The following is an 18,593-nucleotide window of genomic DNA, read 5'->3' as shown; positions in this document are numbered from 1 at the left end:
CTAAAAGGAAAGGCAAGTTTTAACTCGAATGTCCTTATAAAAAGAATGAAGGAAGTGCAACGATGTATTTCCGTTGCTTTTAACAAGTCCTCATGTGTTTTGGTGCTGCAACTAGGTAAAATAAAATCCATCCAAACAGCATGCAGTCGAAAGTCTATAATAGAGCACATGCAATTTAAGTATTTTACAAATAAAATATTATAAATACCAGTAATGCAAAAGGTCATCTAAAATTAAGTAAAGCACGTAGAGGAGATTCTTAATCTGTTCAATCCCTAAAGTTTTCCCTGTTATTCTTTACACATGTGATTAGACATTGAAAAAAAAAATCAGCATACTCATCTTTATGGATGCCTACAAGACACTGCCGAATAACACTCCCCATGACATATCTGAAATCGTAAGGTTTTCTTTTTATTGTTTTCATACATTTTGGATTAAAACTATTTTACAATTACTGAGGTCTAACGAATATAGAGTATAACTAAAGTCTGTAAACGTTTCTTTCTTCAAAGATTCATTTATTTCTTTATGCTTATTGTATCAGCCTTGTTAGGTACAGGGAAATTCCCCAGGAGACCGATATTTCAACTTCTTTCCAAGGAAATTTGCTTAAGGATGACGTTTACTCAGGGTCTAAGATGACAGAAATTGGAAATATTAAGTACAACATGCTTAATAACAAAATATTCTGAATGGACAAAATAACCAAGTTATTAATCAATATCAATTTAAAAATTTAATATTTTATTATTTGAAAAATTATGAAAGACCAAATGTAAACACGTGAATATGGTGATGCAAATGAAATTCGGACTATTTTTTTTTTTAATATTTCATCCTTTTTTTCTTGCAATATTATTCACAGTTCACAGTGTTTTAACATTATTTTGCAAATATTATGTGTGTCAAAGCTCATGTATTATTTCAATAATTGAATGACAAGCTATGAAGTTTTTCAAAAATATGAAAGAAAATCATTCCAGACAACATATCTCAATAATTTTAACATTAATATTGACCGCATAAAATTTGATACCAGCAGAATAAGGGCATGAAAAGTACGCTGAAGCCATGAATAGTTTAGAGTTTTAATTATTAAGAATTTTGTAATATTAGATTAAGATGGGTAAAAATCAGAAAATTGACAGAGGAAATTCAATTTGGAATAATTAACAAGTTTATGGCTCAAACTGTAATTGTGTATTTATATGTTGAAAAACTATTCTATTCATATTATATGATTAATCTAAAGAGTTTTGTTATCCCTTGCAACGAAGTTTGAGGGGATATAGTATCGCAATCCTGTGCGTTTGTTTGTGGGTGAGTTAATTCTGTACGGAACGGAAGTAACGTTTTTGCATCGGGATCGATGTTGAATGTTGCCTTGATTTATAGCGAGCGCAGCGGCGGCGCAAAGCGCCGCTCGTCACTGCGAGCTCTTAAAGCATTGATCCAAACGATTTTTTTCCCGCAGTTACCTGTGGTCCCAAAATGCTTTGCGAATGGTGCATCTCGCAGCAAACTACGTTCTCACGGATACCCAGAAATTCCAAAAAGAAACAAACTCACCTTGATTTAATGGATATAAAGTAGATAAATTGTAGATTTTTACGTTCTTTATTAAAATTAGCACTGTTCAGACTTTGTTTCGATAATACAACATTACATACGACGTCATGTGACGTCAGAGTACGAATTAGCAACTGCGGTTTGAAGAGCGCGATCTAAATTAAAACTGAAAAAGTGTCTGCGCTCGCCCTAACGGTTGCACCGTCAACATATTAGATATGCTCTCTACAAGGGGTGCCCTTGTTTCTTGAAATATATTTGAGAAAAGAAAATGCTGGTCATATAGTGAAAAAATATAGGTACTTTCGAGAAATGCCCAGGGGTCACTAGCATGAAAAGTAGGTCACTGACCTAGTTATTTGAAAGTGAATAATAACACAAGAATCCTAGGTGTACAATAGGTTGTTTTTTCGTTCTTATAAAGGGTATTTTTTTTGGTCATCCTTAACATTCATTACTGCAATTTTGACATAATAGTTATCATTAATGGTCCTTCTGTTGGTTTTACTTGAACTATTACATGTACATAAAAACAGTACTTTTTTTCGGTGATCTTGCTTCTTTTTGCAATAATAGGACGATCGCCTTTTCTCTTAGTCTATATTTTATTATTGATCTTCCGTTTTGGCTATAAATATGCACCCATGTTTCGTCATAAAATACCCAAATTTATCATTTTTTACGTAAAAATGTACATTTTTTTAAATAGACCATGACACATTTAATGCACTTTTCTCAAGGCATTTCAAACGAAATAAGCTTTAAGGCATCCGATATACAATTTTAAAAGATTCATGTACCTTGTCAAAACTTTAAAAACTGTTGTGATGATAAAATGTTTAATTAATGTCTAAGCAGAGTCTATCAATGCTAATCTGGCATTTTCAGATATGTTGCTCACAGCATCGATTTTTTTCTTTTCGTTTTCCTGCAGATTTCGACCCACCAGTTTGACTGCGATCTTTTCTTCTTTTTTTTTTATCTTTTGAATTTCTGAATTTATGTGAGAAGTATACAGCGTTAAAACTAATTTTTCCACATACCAAAATCACGTCTTCAAATATGGGCGCTTCGGCAATTTTCTTTGCGAGGACAATATGGAAAAGCGGGGGGGGGGGGGGGATTATATGATAAGAAGTTCTTTGATAGAACTATTAAAATGAATTTAAATGCTTCTACATTTATTATGTTAAAGTGCATGTTGCAATACTTATTGAATGACCATAGTATACTGCTTTGCAATTTTTAAATATGATCAAGTTTACATTAAACTTCAATGTTATTAATACTACAATATGATTACAATGCATATGCAAACATTTCTCCCATTAGGATGGCAAATATGGACCGCCGATTCTCGGAAAAAGAGCACAACTTTCAACTCGTTCTTTCAGTCAATGTGAGGTTGAAGGATGCAAACAAAAAGTAAGGGATAGTTTGAACGATAAAATGGTATTCCAGGTTCTGAAATGTATTGTAAAATCTATCCATATAAGGCTTGAATGTTTTCATATGCAATATGTTTTTATCGAAATAATGTACAAGCATTTATTAAACTCTTGTTTAAATGTTTTCATATGCAGTATGTTTTTATCGAAATAATGTACAAGCAATTATTTTTAAAACTCTTGTCCTACAGAATTTATTTCTTTTCGAATTTATTTCCAAAATACATGTCATGTACTACAATATTCCTACAAAAGAATAATTATATTTCTTTTAAAGGTAAGGTTCCAATTGCGTGAATGTGTGCATGTTTTTTGTGGTTACTGTCTGAAAGAAACGGATGCAGAAGTTAATTTTGAAAAGCATGAGCCCCAGAAGGCATATGCCTGTCCTGTATGCGTCTGTAGAGGAGGAAGCAGCTACTCTCATAGCATCACATGGGTGGAGAAAAACGACGTTTACAAATTTCTTATCGAAAAGGTTTAATGTACTGTATGTTTGTACAGTTTTCAATATGTTAATCTTAAACACCCACCTTCATTGTTTTAGTATATGCAATGTATAATTATAACTTTTTAAATTTCTTACCTTACAGAATATTTGTATCTGTTGTTTTCAAATTAAGGTAAGTTATTTAGTTATTTACTATTCTTCGAATTGAGAAAGCAGATTTAATGAATCTAAGGTAAATGTTTCCTCAAATTTCATTAAATAATTATCTTACATTTCAATGTTCCTTATTAAGACATTTGATGTATCCTCCTGCAAACATAATATGTGCTGCCTTTGCCTAAAGAGAATGCTGAGGGATGACGATGTTCGTGAATATATTTGCAAGATAGACGGCTGTCACGTAAAATACGATCTCTCGGACATACTGGAAATGTATGAAAAATCCATTTCAGACACGGTTGGTGCAGAAACATTTTGATAAGATTAATGAACTAATACCATTCATAGAACTTTTCCTTAAATGGACATGGACACAGTAATATTGCCGGTTTGTTTACAAATTTTAATTTTTCTATTTCCATTATTACTTCATTTTTAAATATGTAACTTCTTTCAATACACAGCATATTTCTTACTTTTCTTCAATATTAAAAATTAGTGCGAATAAAGTGTAATAGAGTATAAAAGTGCCATGATATATGACTTTAATACACGCCAAGAATTCGTAGATGTGATATTTTTCATATAAAGGAAGTATAAAAAAAATTTTATAGTACATTGGTCTAAAATGCTCTTACAACATGTAGGTCATGAAATTTTATCGAAAATCTTCAAGGATTTGTCCTAATCTGTGTCATTTTTTCTTTAAATCATAATTTGATTTTCCTTGAAAAAAGATGACTTTTTCAGTAGAGCCTATGAATGATGTGCATATTCATATTTATGTGATGTTATTCTCTTTAAACAGAGTTTAAAAATCTTTGCGTACCCAGGAAGCAATTGCTCAATGACAGGTTGTTCAAAATTGGTAAGTTGCGCTTTCAAATACTCTTAGTTGCATGTTGCCTAGTCTTACTGAGTTAGGGGATGGTTAAGGCAACTTGCTATAAAGAAAAAGAATACATTAGATTCATGAATTGGAGTATATTTTTCGATTTATTTTGAATGTAAATGATGCAAATATCAAATTCCTAAAAGTGAAAAAAATGTTCAATTTTCGATGATGTTCAATATTCCAACTTTTTGTCATACCTCATAATGGCTTCACAATTTTTTTTTTATCACTATAGAACACCACGGAGATTTATTCATTAGAAATCACTTTAATGAATACATTTATTCATGCTTAATTGAACAAACATCTAGTATCTATTTTCATGATTTTTGAACTTGGAGCAAGTGGTCTTAAAGCTAAAAAATAAATCAACAAAACTGAGTATTAGAAGTGACATATTTTGCCTCAATGTCATATCAACGAGGAAGAAGACTTAAATATACAATACATGACTTTTATTTATACAAAAACGTATTGTACACTGTACATGTACGTGTACATAATACATAATGTTTGCTAAACTTGAACAAAAAGCTTTCTTAGTACAGTAAAGTGTCATATAATGAACCAATATTAATGAATTGAAATCTTCACACCATAACTTACTCAACGATAAATCTGGCTCAGTAAATGTGGAAAAAACTCTGATGGGTGTCCCTGACTCAAGAGAAAACAATGGGTTTGATGTTCATGGGCAATTACGATTTTAATGGTCCGTTGGAACGTAATTTCTCGAGTTATTCGTACAATGTAAATAGAGGAGATTCAAGGAACAGATATGTTTACAAAACATTTTTTAAGGAGATGTCATTTTGCTTGTAAGGGAAACCCTCGGAAACCACGTATGTTGGTCTCCCAAGAACAATGATGATTTCTTTGATAATTCTTTCGTATTTGATAAATCTCTTGTTTACAGCTCCATGTTTTCAGTCACCTGTTTGTTTAATCGCAAAAGCTTACAAAAAGGAAACTGCATTGGCCAATGGTAATATAAGCTTCAGATTAAACCAATGATATAGATATACCTTGGTTTTTAAGTCATTTTTGAATTAAGTGCATAGTGCAGGAATACAGCGGCTAACGATGCTGTCGAAATATATGCCGTCACATACATGTAAACACGTGATGTATAAACAAAAACACGCCCAGAATTATGGTGTTCTACACATCTTGAAATGCCAATAGAAAGTCTAAAATGTACTCCTCATTTAACTCTATTAACAGTCAATATGAATTGCTTGCAATAATGGTCGGCTTAGGGAAGTTAAAAGGTTTCTGATCCTATTGCTTCGCTGAAGTATAGAAAAGGCAACAACAGGTTGGTTTTAAATGTTTCCACAAAAACAACGTCATAGCTATACTGAAAAGGTTTCTGAACAGCGGGAACGTCTGCGCGGAACGGCACCATGTCAAATCTGGGCTGTATTTGCCTTGCCATCTGGAAAATGTTCATGTTACTACATGTACCACTAAAATGGCTATTATTACAAAGAGGAATCGTAATCCTCATATTTACCACAAGACTGGAATTAAGAAACCTTTAGCACGAATTTGGTATGCAGTGGTATGCGAGCTAGTTAATCTTAAGTATTTTGTTCCTGTAAATTGTGAACGTGTGCATCGTACAAATATACATACGCATATGGCCAATTTTCTAGCATAATTACCCAAGTACTAGTTTAACGTATCCAAAGTTTGTCAAGAACTTCTCGCAATCAATCTCAATAACCCACTCAACTAGTCTCCGTACAGTATACCTCTGTTTCCAATCGAACATCGATGAAAGGATTTGACAGTAGTGTACAAAGGCTATGGAATGCCCAAACTATTTTCAACCAAAAAACAGTTACCATAATATTGTTGCAAGAGTGACATACTCTGTATATCCCCTTAAGAAGGATGAATGCGTCGATGAGCATTCTAAGGAGATTCAAGTCTGAGATTCAATTTTACTTTTAGGGGGATCAATCAGACAAATGAATTTCAATATCTTATGACTAATGAGTCACTTGATTAGTATAAATAAAAAAGAAACATTAAGCTTAATTAAAGAAAAATATGTTTTGCTGAAATGTTTCAGATGTCAAAAAGTTTAAATCATAGTATTTAGTAGCCTGCGTTTGCTCTAGAGTCGCGGAGTAAGGAGTTGATCCTTACGTCGCGGGCTCGAAACCTACGGTGGGACGTGGAGACCGGTCCTTCGGATGAGACCATATAAACCGAGGTCCCTTGTCGCAGTAGGTGCTGACAAGAAAATGATCCCTCACAGCTCAATGGCCCTGAGTGTCGAGTATAAGTATAAATTTGCAGCTCTCCACCCGCAAGTGGTGGCGTCTCCATATGAGTGAAAAATTCTCGAGAGGGACGTAAAATAACAATAAACAAACAAACAAATCAAAGTATTTATCACAATTGCCTCACCAAAATTACATGTTCTATAACTACTAATTTTGAAATTAAGTTCACAATTCTAAAGCATCTTACATGTACGGATGTTGAAAATTTGACTTAAGTCTAAGTCTCTTACATGATCCTGGCCCTAGACTTAAATTAAGGAAAAAGTAAGTTACATGAAAAATTTATGTTTAAAAAAATCTGTAGAAGATTTATGCCACTCTATTTTTTTTTTTTTTTAACAAAGAATATTATATCTATAACTTTTTTTTTTTTTTTTTTACATATATTGAACCACATCAGGGTGTATCATTGGATTTCTCTTTTTGAAAGGTTGTAAATAAACATCAATGAAAAAAAGTAAATTCATTTTTATCCCAAGTTATTTTCTTTTCTTATTTTCTAAGAATTCCCATAAATCTAAGCTATGTGTATTTGGAAAGAAAAAAAAAACGATTTACTTTAAAATTCTAAGTCTTAACTATTTGTCTAAAGTCGGAAAAAATTGTTGCAAATACCATTGTTACCTGTGCAATATTTTTTAAAACATTTTCGTACATAGGTACCTCTTTCGGTATAGAAGTAATATCTCTTCGGTTAAACAATTTTGATTTAAGAAATACAATATAATTGAATGAAAAAATTGGAAAGTGTAACATTAGAGTTGAAAATAATTTTGAAAAGTTAGAAAGATAAGATTTTTAGTTACCGTAAAGTTTCTGGGAACATTAACAATCCTTTTTTTTATTAGTTTTACAAAACTGAAATATCCATAGTTTTTGTTTGAAGAAATTGAAATGTATTAATCCTGTCATTTTGAAGTCCAAATGTTCAGGAGCGTAATTTCTTGAATTGGCATGTTGGGTTTCATATACATTTTGTTTGTTGGTGCCTGAGGATGTACACTTTTGATTTTGACATTCAATTTAATATTCATATATTTACTTAGACGCTGCTTAAACTCATCAAATGTAACCACAGCCTGTGTTGGGAATGCATTACAAAAGGATCAACTGCAGAAAACAGGGAAATTGAACGTCAACTTTCGATGAAGTGTCCAGTTCGGAATTGTGGGACTTCTTTTCCTTTGGATTGTTTAAAATATTATGTTCAATGTCTTATGTCATCCATGCAGTTGGTAACGTATTTACATGTATCTAAATCTAAATGGTTCTAGAGTGCCAAAACAAGGGGAAAAAAGAAAAGAAAAAAAAGAATTGATAAGAATAGACCATAATCTATGATATCATATAGATAAAATTTACTTCTTTGTGTTTCCCTGTTCGTGTGATGTTAGATTCTCTTTCTTTTATGTATACTTGTTTGCAAATGTTGGTCTGATCCATTAACGTTTGAATTCAAACTGATTTGAAATTACGAACACAATAATTTATGTCTGTCTTTGGTTAATTTTCTTTTCAGGCAACTACATATATAGAACTACGATTTGAAGGAGCACTTTCTGAGTGTTGTAGATGTGTACAAACTACAAATGAGGTATATATTCGAGGCTCTCTCAAAATATTTGTAAACTTTTGTCTTTATTTTATTTTTCTTTTTAACTTCATATTATAACCAAATTTGGTACCCATATTTTAACAATAGATTAAACAAGAGTCAAAAAAGAGTCAAATAATTTTAAATATATCTTGATATTTATAAAAACTATCAAAAATTTAAGTCGGGATCACAAAGCAGGTTTAAAATAGATTAATGTTCTAATGATGCACTTTATAATGTCATTCCGCTAATAAATGGCGCTTAATGAAACACATGGAGATAACGAACAGTATCCAAGCTCAAAAGTCCATTAAACATTACAAGATAGGTGCAGAGCAAACACGGACCTCCAAAACATCAGAGGTGGGATCAGGTGCCATGGAGGAGTGAGCATCCTCTGCCGACCGGTCACACCCACCATGTGCTCCTTGTCCTGATCAGGAAATAACGGAAAAATCCGTCGGCAATTCAGTGTGTAAATAATGGCCTAACAATTAGTATGAAAAAGTCAGTCAGCATTTGACTCAATGATAAATTGTGTTTGCTGACAAGGTCATTGTATCGACCATAGAACTTACGAAATGATGACTTTAAACAAAACGGAAGAAAAATCAATTGTCAAATTGGATTGTTATTTTATTTCAAATGTTAAAGGTAGTGTAATACATTACTTTTTAAAATATTAATTTCAATTAATATTAAATAGATAAAATAGTTAAAAAAAAAAGACGATGACGTGGAAGGACATCACGTAACGGCGAAAATAGATAAAAATTGGCTTTGCATTCGGGAATCCTCTAAAAGAAACTCTGATAATGCTGGAGAAACTATTGTTCAGTCACTGAAAATATGATTATTTTTTAAGATGACATACGCTTTCGTTTAATTTTTCCTAACATTTAAAGAAAAAAAATATGGCAACCTCTACATTTTTGTTATCAGTGCTTTATTTAAACTATATTCATTGAAAATAAGTGCATTCTACTTTAAACAATTAAGATTTTGAGGGTGGAAATAGCTTAAGGCAAGATTTCATTAAAAAACCTCCTTTTATGCGGTGCAAATGTATACTTCTTACAAGTCATTTTCTAGGATTTTGAACCAAATAAGGTTGCATTAAGTGAAAGTTGTTGCACAAAAAGGTATAAATTCCAGACTCCATTTCAAAACTTACTCAACGAAGTAACGATTTTTAGAGTTATTTTTCCTGGCTGAGGAGCGGACATCAATCCTTACTTACAAATATTTGAAGCTACAATCTCATTAGAGACTTATGCTTACAAATTATACGCATGAAAATTTTGTCCAGACATCTTTTAATTAACTAAAAACGGTTACATGTATAGGGTTATAAATTCAGGCTATTTATTCATAATAATATATGGTAAAGCTCTTAAGAAATTGAAAAAAAGGTAATTATTTTGTAACATAACATCTTAACTGATTCTTTCCGGTTAAAATTGTTTTGTAAATGCAAACAGAAAATATAATTGTTTTTATATAACATGAAATTTTACTTATAGCTTTTAGTCAAACTACGGAATTGCGTTCACAAAATTTGCCTCTCCTGCTTTGAAAATTACATCGTAGACGTTAAGAACAGAAGACAGTCCATGCATCTCGATTTATCAATGACGATGACAAAGTGCTTTCATTCTAGTTGTAAAAAGGAAGTTCCTACAGCATGCCTTAGAGCAATAAGTATGGCAATCAAAGGAGAGCCCATTGCTGTAAGTTATTTTTGTTTAATAATTTTTTTGTGGTATGTGTATTTGTCATCCGCCCCTAAAATTGTATTTGAAAAAAAAAAACATATCAATTATTCGAAAGGAATTTCATATGAAATGTAAAAAAAAAAATTAAGGATGCAGTGAAGGTTTTCTGAAGAAGATTAAGCAGATCGTAGAGAGAAAATTTATTTTCTCGTTATAGTTATACCCGTTAAGAATTTGCATGTTTTCCCCTTTATTCCCCAGATCCAAATCTATATAAACATATATACGTACATATATTAATTTAGGAGAATGAGGCAGCCTCAAGGAATGGGGCCGAAGCTTCTAGCAATGTTAAAATGCATGTATTTCCAACACATAAACGGGTATACTGCTAATCAATTAATATATGGTTTATAGCTTTGTATAGATGTTGCTCCCGTCTGTGACAGATTGGAAGAAAGGTTTCTTCTCAGTAGTGTTGCATACTGTCATAAAGATATGATACAACAAATATGTAAATAATATACGGTACCAATTTTAATGCATAATGCAGATGCGCATTTCGGCAAATTAAGTAATGTTCATGCTGAAACGTTGGAAATCCGAAAAAATGTTTATAAAAGAAAACTTGAAAGAGCTGAAAAAGGGGTACCAAAGCCTGGAGTCTAATACATCGAAGGACCAGAGCTATACCCGAGGGAAATAATCCTTGATTTTGAAATAAATTTCTAAATTTTACCACAGTAATTACATATACGTATACCCGTATTTTCAAGCTACTACCGAAGTACTTACATGTAGATACTCAAAAAAATTAACTGATACTGAAGAGTAAAATCAATTTGTTTTCTTGACACGATTGTATATGCTCCATGCCGTTTCCCTAAAAAAATACATGTACACATCAGGTGTTTCACATTCTCAATGTACACACGTGCTATATTCATTGTACATGTTTTACCCCACTTACTCACATAAGCATTGTTATAAAATTTGTTATTAAAAATGTGTATTAAGAATTGTATTGTTTTTGTCTTTTCTCTATCCATATGTCTTTGGGTCTTATATGTGCTCCTTCATCATTTTACGTTAGTAAAGTCAAATTTCCTTTCTAAAGATTAAAGTCTTCTGCAATTAAATCCACAATGTTGTCAAGATCAGAGGTTTTTTTTCTAATTTTTAATTTTATTATTTTTTTAAAATATTTAGACATTTTATCTTTAATTAAAAAATCGTTGAATTTCGTTTTTTTTTTTTCGTTAATCGAAAAATCATCAATTTGTTTATTAAAATGTTACTATCTGGGTTATATTTAAAAATTTGTTTGGTTATTAATGGTATTTCGTTTTGATTTAATTGATCATAGGACACGCTAAATCTCTAGTACCCTGGGCCTCTCTTTTCACCTGACAGCTCAAAATAAAATTTAAAAAAGGCAGACATTTGAATCACTTTAAAATGACTGCCGGGAGTTTTCCTGATTCATAAACCACCATGCCTATGATAAAAACTGTCATAGATTGAAAAATATTATTATTCTATCCGACTTTTAGGAGTATTTCCAGCATTACACCATGTTAGGCAATTCAACCCAAAGTATTTTTAGGTCACCTGAGTTTACTCAGGTGACCTCTTGCTATCCGTTTTTGTCCGTCGGCGTGCGCCGTGCGTTAACATTTGAACATTTTCAACTTCTTCTCTGAAACCGCTCAACCAATTTCAACCAAATTTGGCATATATTTTCTATGGGTGAAGGGGGAAAAAATTTATAAATTTCATGGTCCCTGCCCCCCTGGGGCCTGAGGGGTGGGGTAAAAACCACTAAAATTAATGCAATCTTTCAAAATCTTCTTCTTTACTCCTGGACATCAAGCAGTCAAACTGTTGGCATGATTGTAATAAGCATTGAGCCCTCTATCAAATTGTGAATTTGATTGCCCCAGGGTCAGGGGTTCTGGTGTTAGGGCGGGGCTCTATCGATTATATAGTGAAAATGCATTAATTCTTTGAAAATCTTCTTCTCTGCTCCTGGGTATTGAATAAACTAACTAACTACATAGTTATGATAAGCAAGAATGCCTCTTCCAAAATTGTGAATTTGATGGCCCCTGGATCAGGGGTTCTGGTGTTAGGGCGGGGCTCTATTGATTATATAGTGAAAATGCATCAATTCTTTGAAAATCTTCTCTGCTCCTGGGGATTATTTAAACAAAGGAAGTGCATGGTTATGATAAGCAAGAATGCCTCTTCCAGAATTGTGAAATTCATGGCTCCAGGGTCAGGGGTTCTTGTTAAAGGGGGGGGGGGGCTCTACTGATTATAAAGTGAAAATTCATAATTTCTTTCTAAATATTTTTTTCTACTCCTGGTTATAAAACAACTAAACAAGTGTATAGTTATGTATTTTATGTATATATATATATATATATATATATATATATATATATATATATATATATATATATATATTATTGATAAATCATATGATAAATCATTAATTAGTGATAAGAAAAGAAGGATGCTTTTACAAAATTTTTAAAACTTGTGGTCCTAGGGGTTCTGTTGTTTCTCTGAAGGGGGGGGGGGGGGGCTCTATTGATAATATAGTGAAAATGTGTGAATTCTTTGAAAATCTTCAACTAATTGCATAGTTATGATGATGAGGGTACCTCTTCCAAATTTGTAAATTTCATGACCCTGGGTCATCGGTTCTGGTGTTAGGGTAGGGCTGTGTTAAATAGTGAAAATGCATTATTTCTTTGAAAATCTTCTCTGCTCCTGGGCATATTGGAGGCAAACAGAGTAAAAGTTTTAATAAATAAGGGTATTTTTACCAGAATTTTAAACATCTGGACCATTTGGTCAAGTGTTCTGGTCCTGGCCATGGCTGTATTAATTTGTATTATACTGAGTGAAGTTATTCCCCTTTGCCATTCACCTTTGATAATTAATCACTGTAGATAATGTATTTGAAAGTTTAATAGAATAAGAGAATTATGCAAGAACATTAATTGTATAATACAAAAAGTACTTTCATAGTTTTAATGATCAGGTAGATTTGGAAATACTAGATTAAAAAAATGAAACAAAAATAACTTATCTTTTTAAATGTTCTTCAATTAGGCCAAGTGAGGCCAATATGAGAGGTAATAATATGGAGTTAAAAATAGATATTTTGTTAAAAGTCTGCATGGTAATAATGATGAATGGGGGAAAGATAGATAGATACTAGACCAATTATTTTGTTGATCTTAATCGTACTATTTTTCTTGCTTTTGGACAACAAAGCTTCATTTATCGGTTTATGGATCCTCTAAATTGTTGTACTCAGGTGACCGTTAAGGCCCTTGGACCTCTTGTTGTTTTAAAAACAAATCAGTTGAATTAAACTTGTTCATAATACATCTCAGTCTATGAGAACCACTGTCACCACGGTTGCTAATCAACCAGTAAACACCGCTAAGCATGCCCCCTGTAAAGAGTTCTTGAACAGCGGCTGTTCCATTAACGAAGCATACAGTTCAGTAAATATATAATTAAAATAACAGTTAAACAACTAAATTATGCTTTCTATGGCTATTTATACAGACATACAAGGGTTTATCAAAAAGTTCGTGGACTGATGCGATAAAATAAAATTTAATATAAAGGTGCTTACAAAAATTATAAAGAACATTAAACAACAAAAGTTTAAGTAAAATTGAAAATTTTAATTTGATATGTATTTTTTTTATTTAAATGTATCATTAGATATAAAAGACATCCTGTTATCACCCGGCGCTGTTGCAGTTGAGTTTAATGACGTTCGACAACATCATTGCTTCTCAAAGTCCGTTCTCTTGCCTCAGTACACTTTTCTTCACGAGATACTCTGGTATTAAATACTGACCGAATCCCATCCTGTTTATATGACTTTAAAATTTCATGAACAGCTGATTTCATAATACAATAGTGTACAATATTGTAAATAGACCTATTCAAAAAAATGACTTTGTCAGCTTAACTTGTTTGACAGAATTCAATTTCTACCGCACGGGAGCAACGTTCCCTTTCGACGAGACTGACTTTGGACACCCTGTCCGCAAACATACATTAAATATGTCTCTCCCTTTTCTGAATCTTTTGTGTCAGTTAAAAACCATGTAATCTCGACTTATTTTTCTCTCTCCGGCCTGTTTAATGATTTCCAAAGTATAAGCAAGTTTTTTAAAAGTTGAACTATAAACTGTAGCAGAAAGGCACACAGCCCCTCCCCTTTCCGACGTCATTATTAGCCACTAATTTGTTATCACTCTTTATCAAATTTTACGATAAACTCTCACAAAACTGAGAAAATGAGGTAAAAATTGTAAATTTTCACAGAAAAATTGTCACTTCACACAATGTGAGTTAACGAAAAAATTGGAGGACGAATTTTCTTATCAAAACATCTGCCTCCAATAGAGGACTCACGGTAGAAATACGTCTTTTTTGAGGTTGCGCTGCGTAGTCATACCATTGCATAGGAATACATTGACAATTTATTAAATGGCTTATCGTATATCTTATAGTTTATTCTGTAGAGAGAAATGATGATTTTATATAAATTTGTCAAAATTCATTGATTTACCTTAATCGGTTTTAAGCTTATGGCGCCAGTCCACCAACTTTTTGATAACCCCTCGTAAATATATACTTATAAACAATAAAATGCTTTTTGGTTGTTAGTATAGAAATAAATGTGACAGATGTTGCAGAAAAAAGATAAGCCACGTAAGCTGGTTATGTAATTTTTTTCTGCATAGGCAACAACAAATAAAATAAAGACAATTGTTTAAAGGTGTAAAAAAACAAAAACAAAAACAAAAAAAAAAACAACATATACACATTTTTTTCCTAAAGAGCTTTTTTACTTTTAATAAAAAAGTCTTTTGCAAACTATATTCTTTTAATATTCATAAAAATAATTCACAACATTAAAAAAAAATCAGATCCTTTTTCTTTTAAGCATTAATTCTTCGATTTTAAAATGTTCTATTAAGTAGAATGCATATGGTTACGCCCTTACTAAACACAAAATGCCTGTGAGAATAAGATGCTTTTCCTTTCCATCCGAGATGTGCTTTTAATTTTTATATTTTCATATTGTTTTTAGCAAACTGCGTTTCTTGCAAAACGGAGACTTATCAAGTGTTAATATTTTTCACTATATTTCATAGGAAATATAAGGGGGGGGGGGGGGATTTTGCAGGATAACTACGAGAAGAATGTTGAGTATGGTGCTTTTATTCAACTGTAAATTACTATTGAATCAATAGACATATTGAGACATCGTAGGAGGAATAAATTACACTAAATGTTTACATTGTTGTTGAGTTGATTAGTGTTATTAATATGAATAATTAATGTCCTGTTTTAGAGAAGATTTTCAAAAGATTTAGCAATTTGTTGAGAAAGAATCCTTGTATTCCTTATTGTCTTATTGTGACTGACTGTATTTCTAAGTGCAACAAAAAGTGAGCAAATTTGATTCTTTATATATATAATTATTTCAAAGAGACATTGGCTAGATTTCTATTTTTTATTAGTTTTTTTAACTTACCCAACGTTATTTATTTATTTATTTATTTATTTTTTGCCTTTTAATGTGTGTCGACAACTATAGGCAAGTTTTGAAAAGAAAAAGGTCAATTGAACCTTTAAAATTACTGTCATTTACTTTTTTCACAGGTTGTAATGTACTTACAATTCCCTAAAGGGAAAGGAAAATGTTCTTTGTGTGACCAGGAAGAGGTTTGTGTAAAATTTAATCATAATATTTGAAAAGAAAAGTATTTTTAAGTTTTTTTTGTTTTTTTTTATCAAACAATTAGACATTTTTGAAAAATAAATGTAGTATTGTCCAAACAGGTTATGTTTGAATAGTCTTAAATCAACTGCCCTCTTGTGAACTGTCTAAGTAAAACTAAATGTGTGGGTTTTTTTTTTTTTTTGGTTATTTTTTTTTTGTTTGTTTGTTTGTGGGTTTTTTTTTTTGTTTTCCAATTCAAAAGCTTGACATTATATGTGAATTTTAAAATGTAGTTGCTGATTTAATATATAAGACCATAAAAAAAGAAAAATTCTTTGTTACATAGTTCCTTTGTGCAACTAATATTTTTTTGTTTCCAAAAGAAAGACACAGATACTGTCATTCTTCTTTTAGGGGTACCTGTCTTTTATCCACAACTCCTCCTAAACCACGAAATAAAATTTAATGATGCTTTCAGAGAATCTTTAATACATAATGCCATTGTACATTTCTTTTTTTTCACTTTTTGATTACACACACATTTTGGGTTTCCCATAGCAAAACATGGACACTGCTATTCTTTTCGGGGTACTCATGGCCATCCCTTATCCGCTACTCCTCCTATATAATATCACTGAATAACATTTAATGATATTTTAAAAGAATGTTTATTACATGGTGCCTTTGTGCACCTCATACTTTATATTTTGATCAGACAGATATTATGGCTTTTCCTAAGCAAAAAAGGACTGTGCAATTATAATCATATTGAAGCGGTAGTGTCATTTGTAAGCTCAGTGCTCACATACCTTTAATTTGTTTGATATTCAAGTAATTTTTCTTTAATTCTATGTACCATGGACATAGAATGTACATTTAATAATTCAAGCTAATTACTAACATCAAAAATATAAAATTTTACAAATTTTGATTCTTTGAATTTTTTCTGATCAGATTATGATATCTGACACAAGCCAGAAAAAAAAGTAAATGGTTCCAAAGGCTTAATGAAACAGCTGAGCTTTATTTGTATCTTTAACGAAATGAAATTCTTTTCATAATCGCGTATGCCAGAATCGGAAGTTAAAGGGTAATATACAAAAAAGATGAAAATTAACCGATACGCTACCTATGTTATATTTTATTTTTTTTAATATGTTGTAGGTGTATATTGAATTAGCTATCTGCAAACATGGCGCATGTAAATCTTGCGTGATGAAAATGTACAACAAATCAAAGAACGGGTTTGTTAAATGTGAATATTGGCTTTGTGATCAACGTGTTCCTGAGGTGTGTTTGAAAAGAGTTTTCAACGACCAATTACTTCTTAAGGTACATTTTCCATACGTAATAATATAGAAAGAATAATAGTGTTTAAAAGAATTTAAGAACATTTCCAAGAACCTATATGAGGAGAACAAAATAAGACTAAGCTTGTGGACATTGACTAAGGACTTGTTTTTGGCATGTAATTGCATATATAACTTTTAATCATAATAAGACATGTCTTGGATCTGGAAAATTAACACGGCCAAAATATTTTTCGGTTCACTAAGAGATTTCCTATTGTCTTTTACAGTTTTTAAAACCCGAAATATGATTCTTTAAGCATTTTTTAGGTATTTGTGTAACAAATAACTGTTGTTTGTGGGGGAAAAATCGTATAGATAAAAAAGATTGATTCATGTACTTAATGGGCTTGAATTTTGGATGAATGTAAAACAAACGCTTAGTCTTATATTTACTAACGAAAGTATCAATATATATATATATATATATATATATATATATATATATATATATATATATATATATATATATAATTTGGTTTCAGATTGATACAAATTACTTTGATGGTAAGAAAATTTCTGTATCTTTGGCTTCCTCTCTGTGTATTTCGATTACACTTGACAGATGCGCATAATTTTACCATTTTAATATATATATATATATATATATATATATATATATATATATATATATATATATATATATATATATATATATATATATATATATATATATATATAAAAGAGATAAGCAAGAAAGACGATATCACCAGAAAAGTTCAGATCAATCCAGATGACAGTTTAGATGTAGGCAGTTCAAAGGCACTCGATGGTCAGCATGAAACAGACCATATGGAGACAGAAAGAGTTATTGATGTAAGAAATGTTACAATAATTTAGTTGCAAACTTTATTCTCTATCGTGAATTTTGATTTCCCACCCCCTTTTATTCCTCTTTTTAAAACATTTTAATAGTATAGGACTGTTTTTTTTATCCATTGAATTTAAAAGTAATATTTTAAAACGAGATATTTTTCTCCATAAAAATATTAAGAAAAATATTCTTTTTTACTATGACAATATCAAAAGTTCTGCAGAACGAAAGATTTTCATACCCTTTTTGAAATGTGAGAAAATGTACTCCTAGTTATAAGAAAGCAAGAGTAAATAAACCATACTGACACAACCTAAAACCGCCAAATTTTCTAAAAAAAAAAAAAAAAAAAGTTTGGTAATATGAAATTTCAGATAGTCTGTCAATCGCTTAATTATGATTCCAACAAGTCACAACCTCTCAACTATGACGTCACAATGTACGGTACTATTTTTACGAAAAGACCTATGCAAAAGGAAAATAAATAAATAATAATGAACATATTTTTTTGCTTTGTACTTGCTTT

At 31.2% G+C, this 18,593-nt stretch overlaps 2 protein-coding genes across 2 annotated transcripts in view; both read left to right on the top strand.

Moving 5' to 3' along the window:
- Positions 1 to 3,771: 3,771 nt before the first annotated feature.
- On the top strand, positions 3,772 to 8,231 carry LOC133178709 (uncharacterized). Its single transcript, XM_061313422.1, has 3 exons — positions 3,772 to 3,928; positions 4,439 to 4,498; positions 7,869 to 8,231. The coding sequence occupies exons 1-3, from the start codon at positions 3,794 to 3,796 to the stop codon at positions 8,094 to 8,096; spliced, it is 423 nt and encodes a 140-aa protein (XP_061169406.1). The 5' UTR covers positions 3,772 to 3,793; the 3' UTR covers positions 8,097 to 8,231.
- Positions 8,232 to 9,946: 1,715 nt separating this feature from the next.
- LOC133178503 (uncharacterized) overlaps positions 9,947 to 18,593 on the top strand; it is a 59,132-nt gene continuing 50,485 nt past the window's right edge. Inside the window, exons 1-5 of the mRNA XM_061313193.1 lie at positions 9,947 to 10,149; positions 15,844 to 15,906; positions 17,069 to 17,236; positions 17,739 to 17,760; positions 17,939 to 18,069. Of these exons, the coding sequence (XP_061169177.1) occupies positions 10,033 to 10,149; positions 15,844 to 15,906; positions 17,069 to 17,236; positions 17,739 to 17,760; positions 17,939 to 18,069 (501 nt within the window). The 5' untranslated portion in view covers positions 9,947 to 10,032. The remainder of the gene's footprint in view (positions 10,150 to 15,843; positions 15,907 to 17,068; positions 17,237 to 17,738; positions 17,761 to 17,938; positions 18,070 to 18,593) is intronic.

This window comes from Saccostrea echinata, unplaced genomic scaffold (genome assembly GCF_033153115.1).
Source record: "Saccostrea echinata isolate AGI-Se365-2 ecotype Australia unplaced genomic scaffold, CSIRO_AGI_Sech_v1 ptg000003l, whole genome shotgun sequence".
Taxonomy (NCBI): Eukaryota; Metazoa; Mollusca; class Bivalvia; order Ostreida; family Ostreidae; genus Saccostrea; species Saccostrea echinata.
This window is presented reverse-complemented; position numbering and strand designations above follow the sequence as displayed.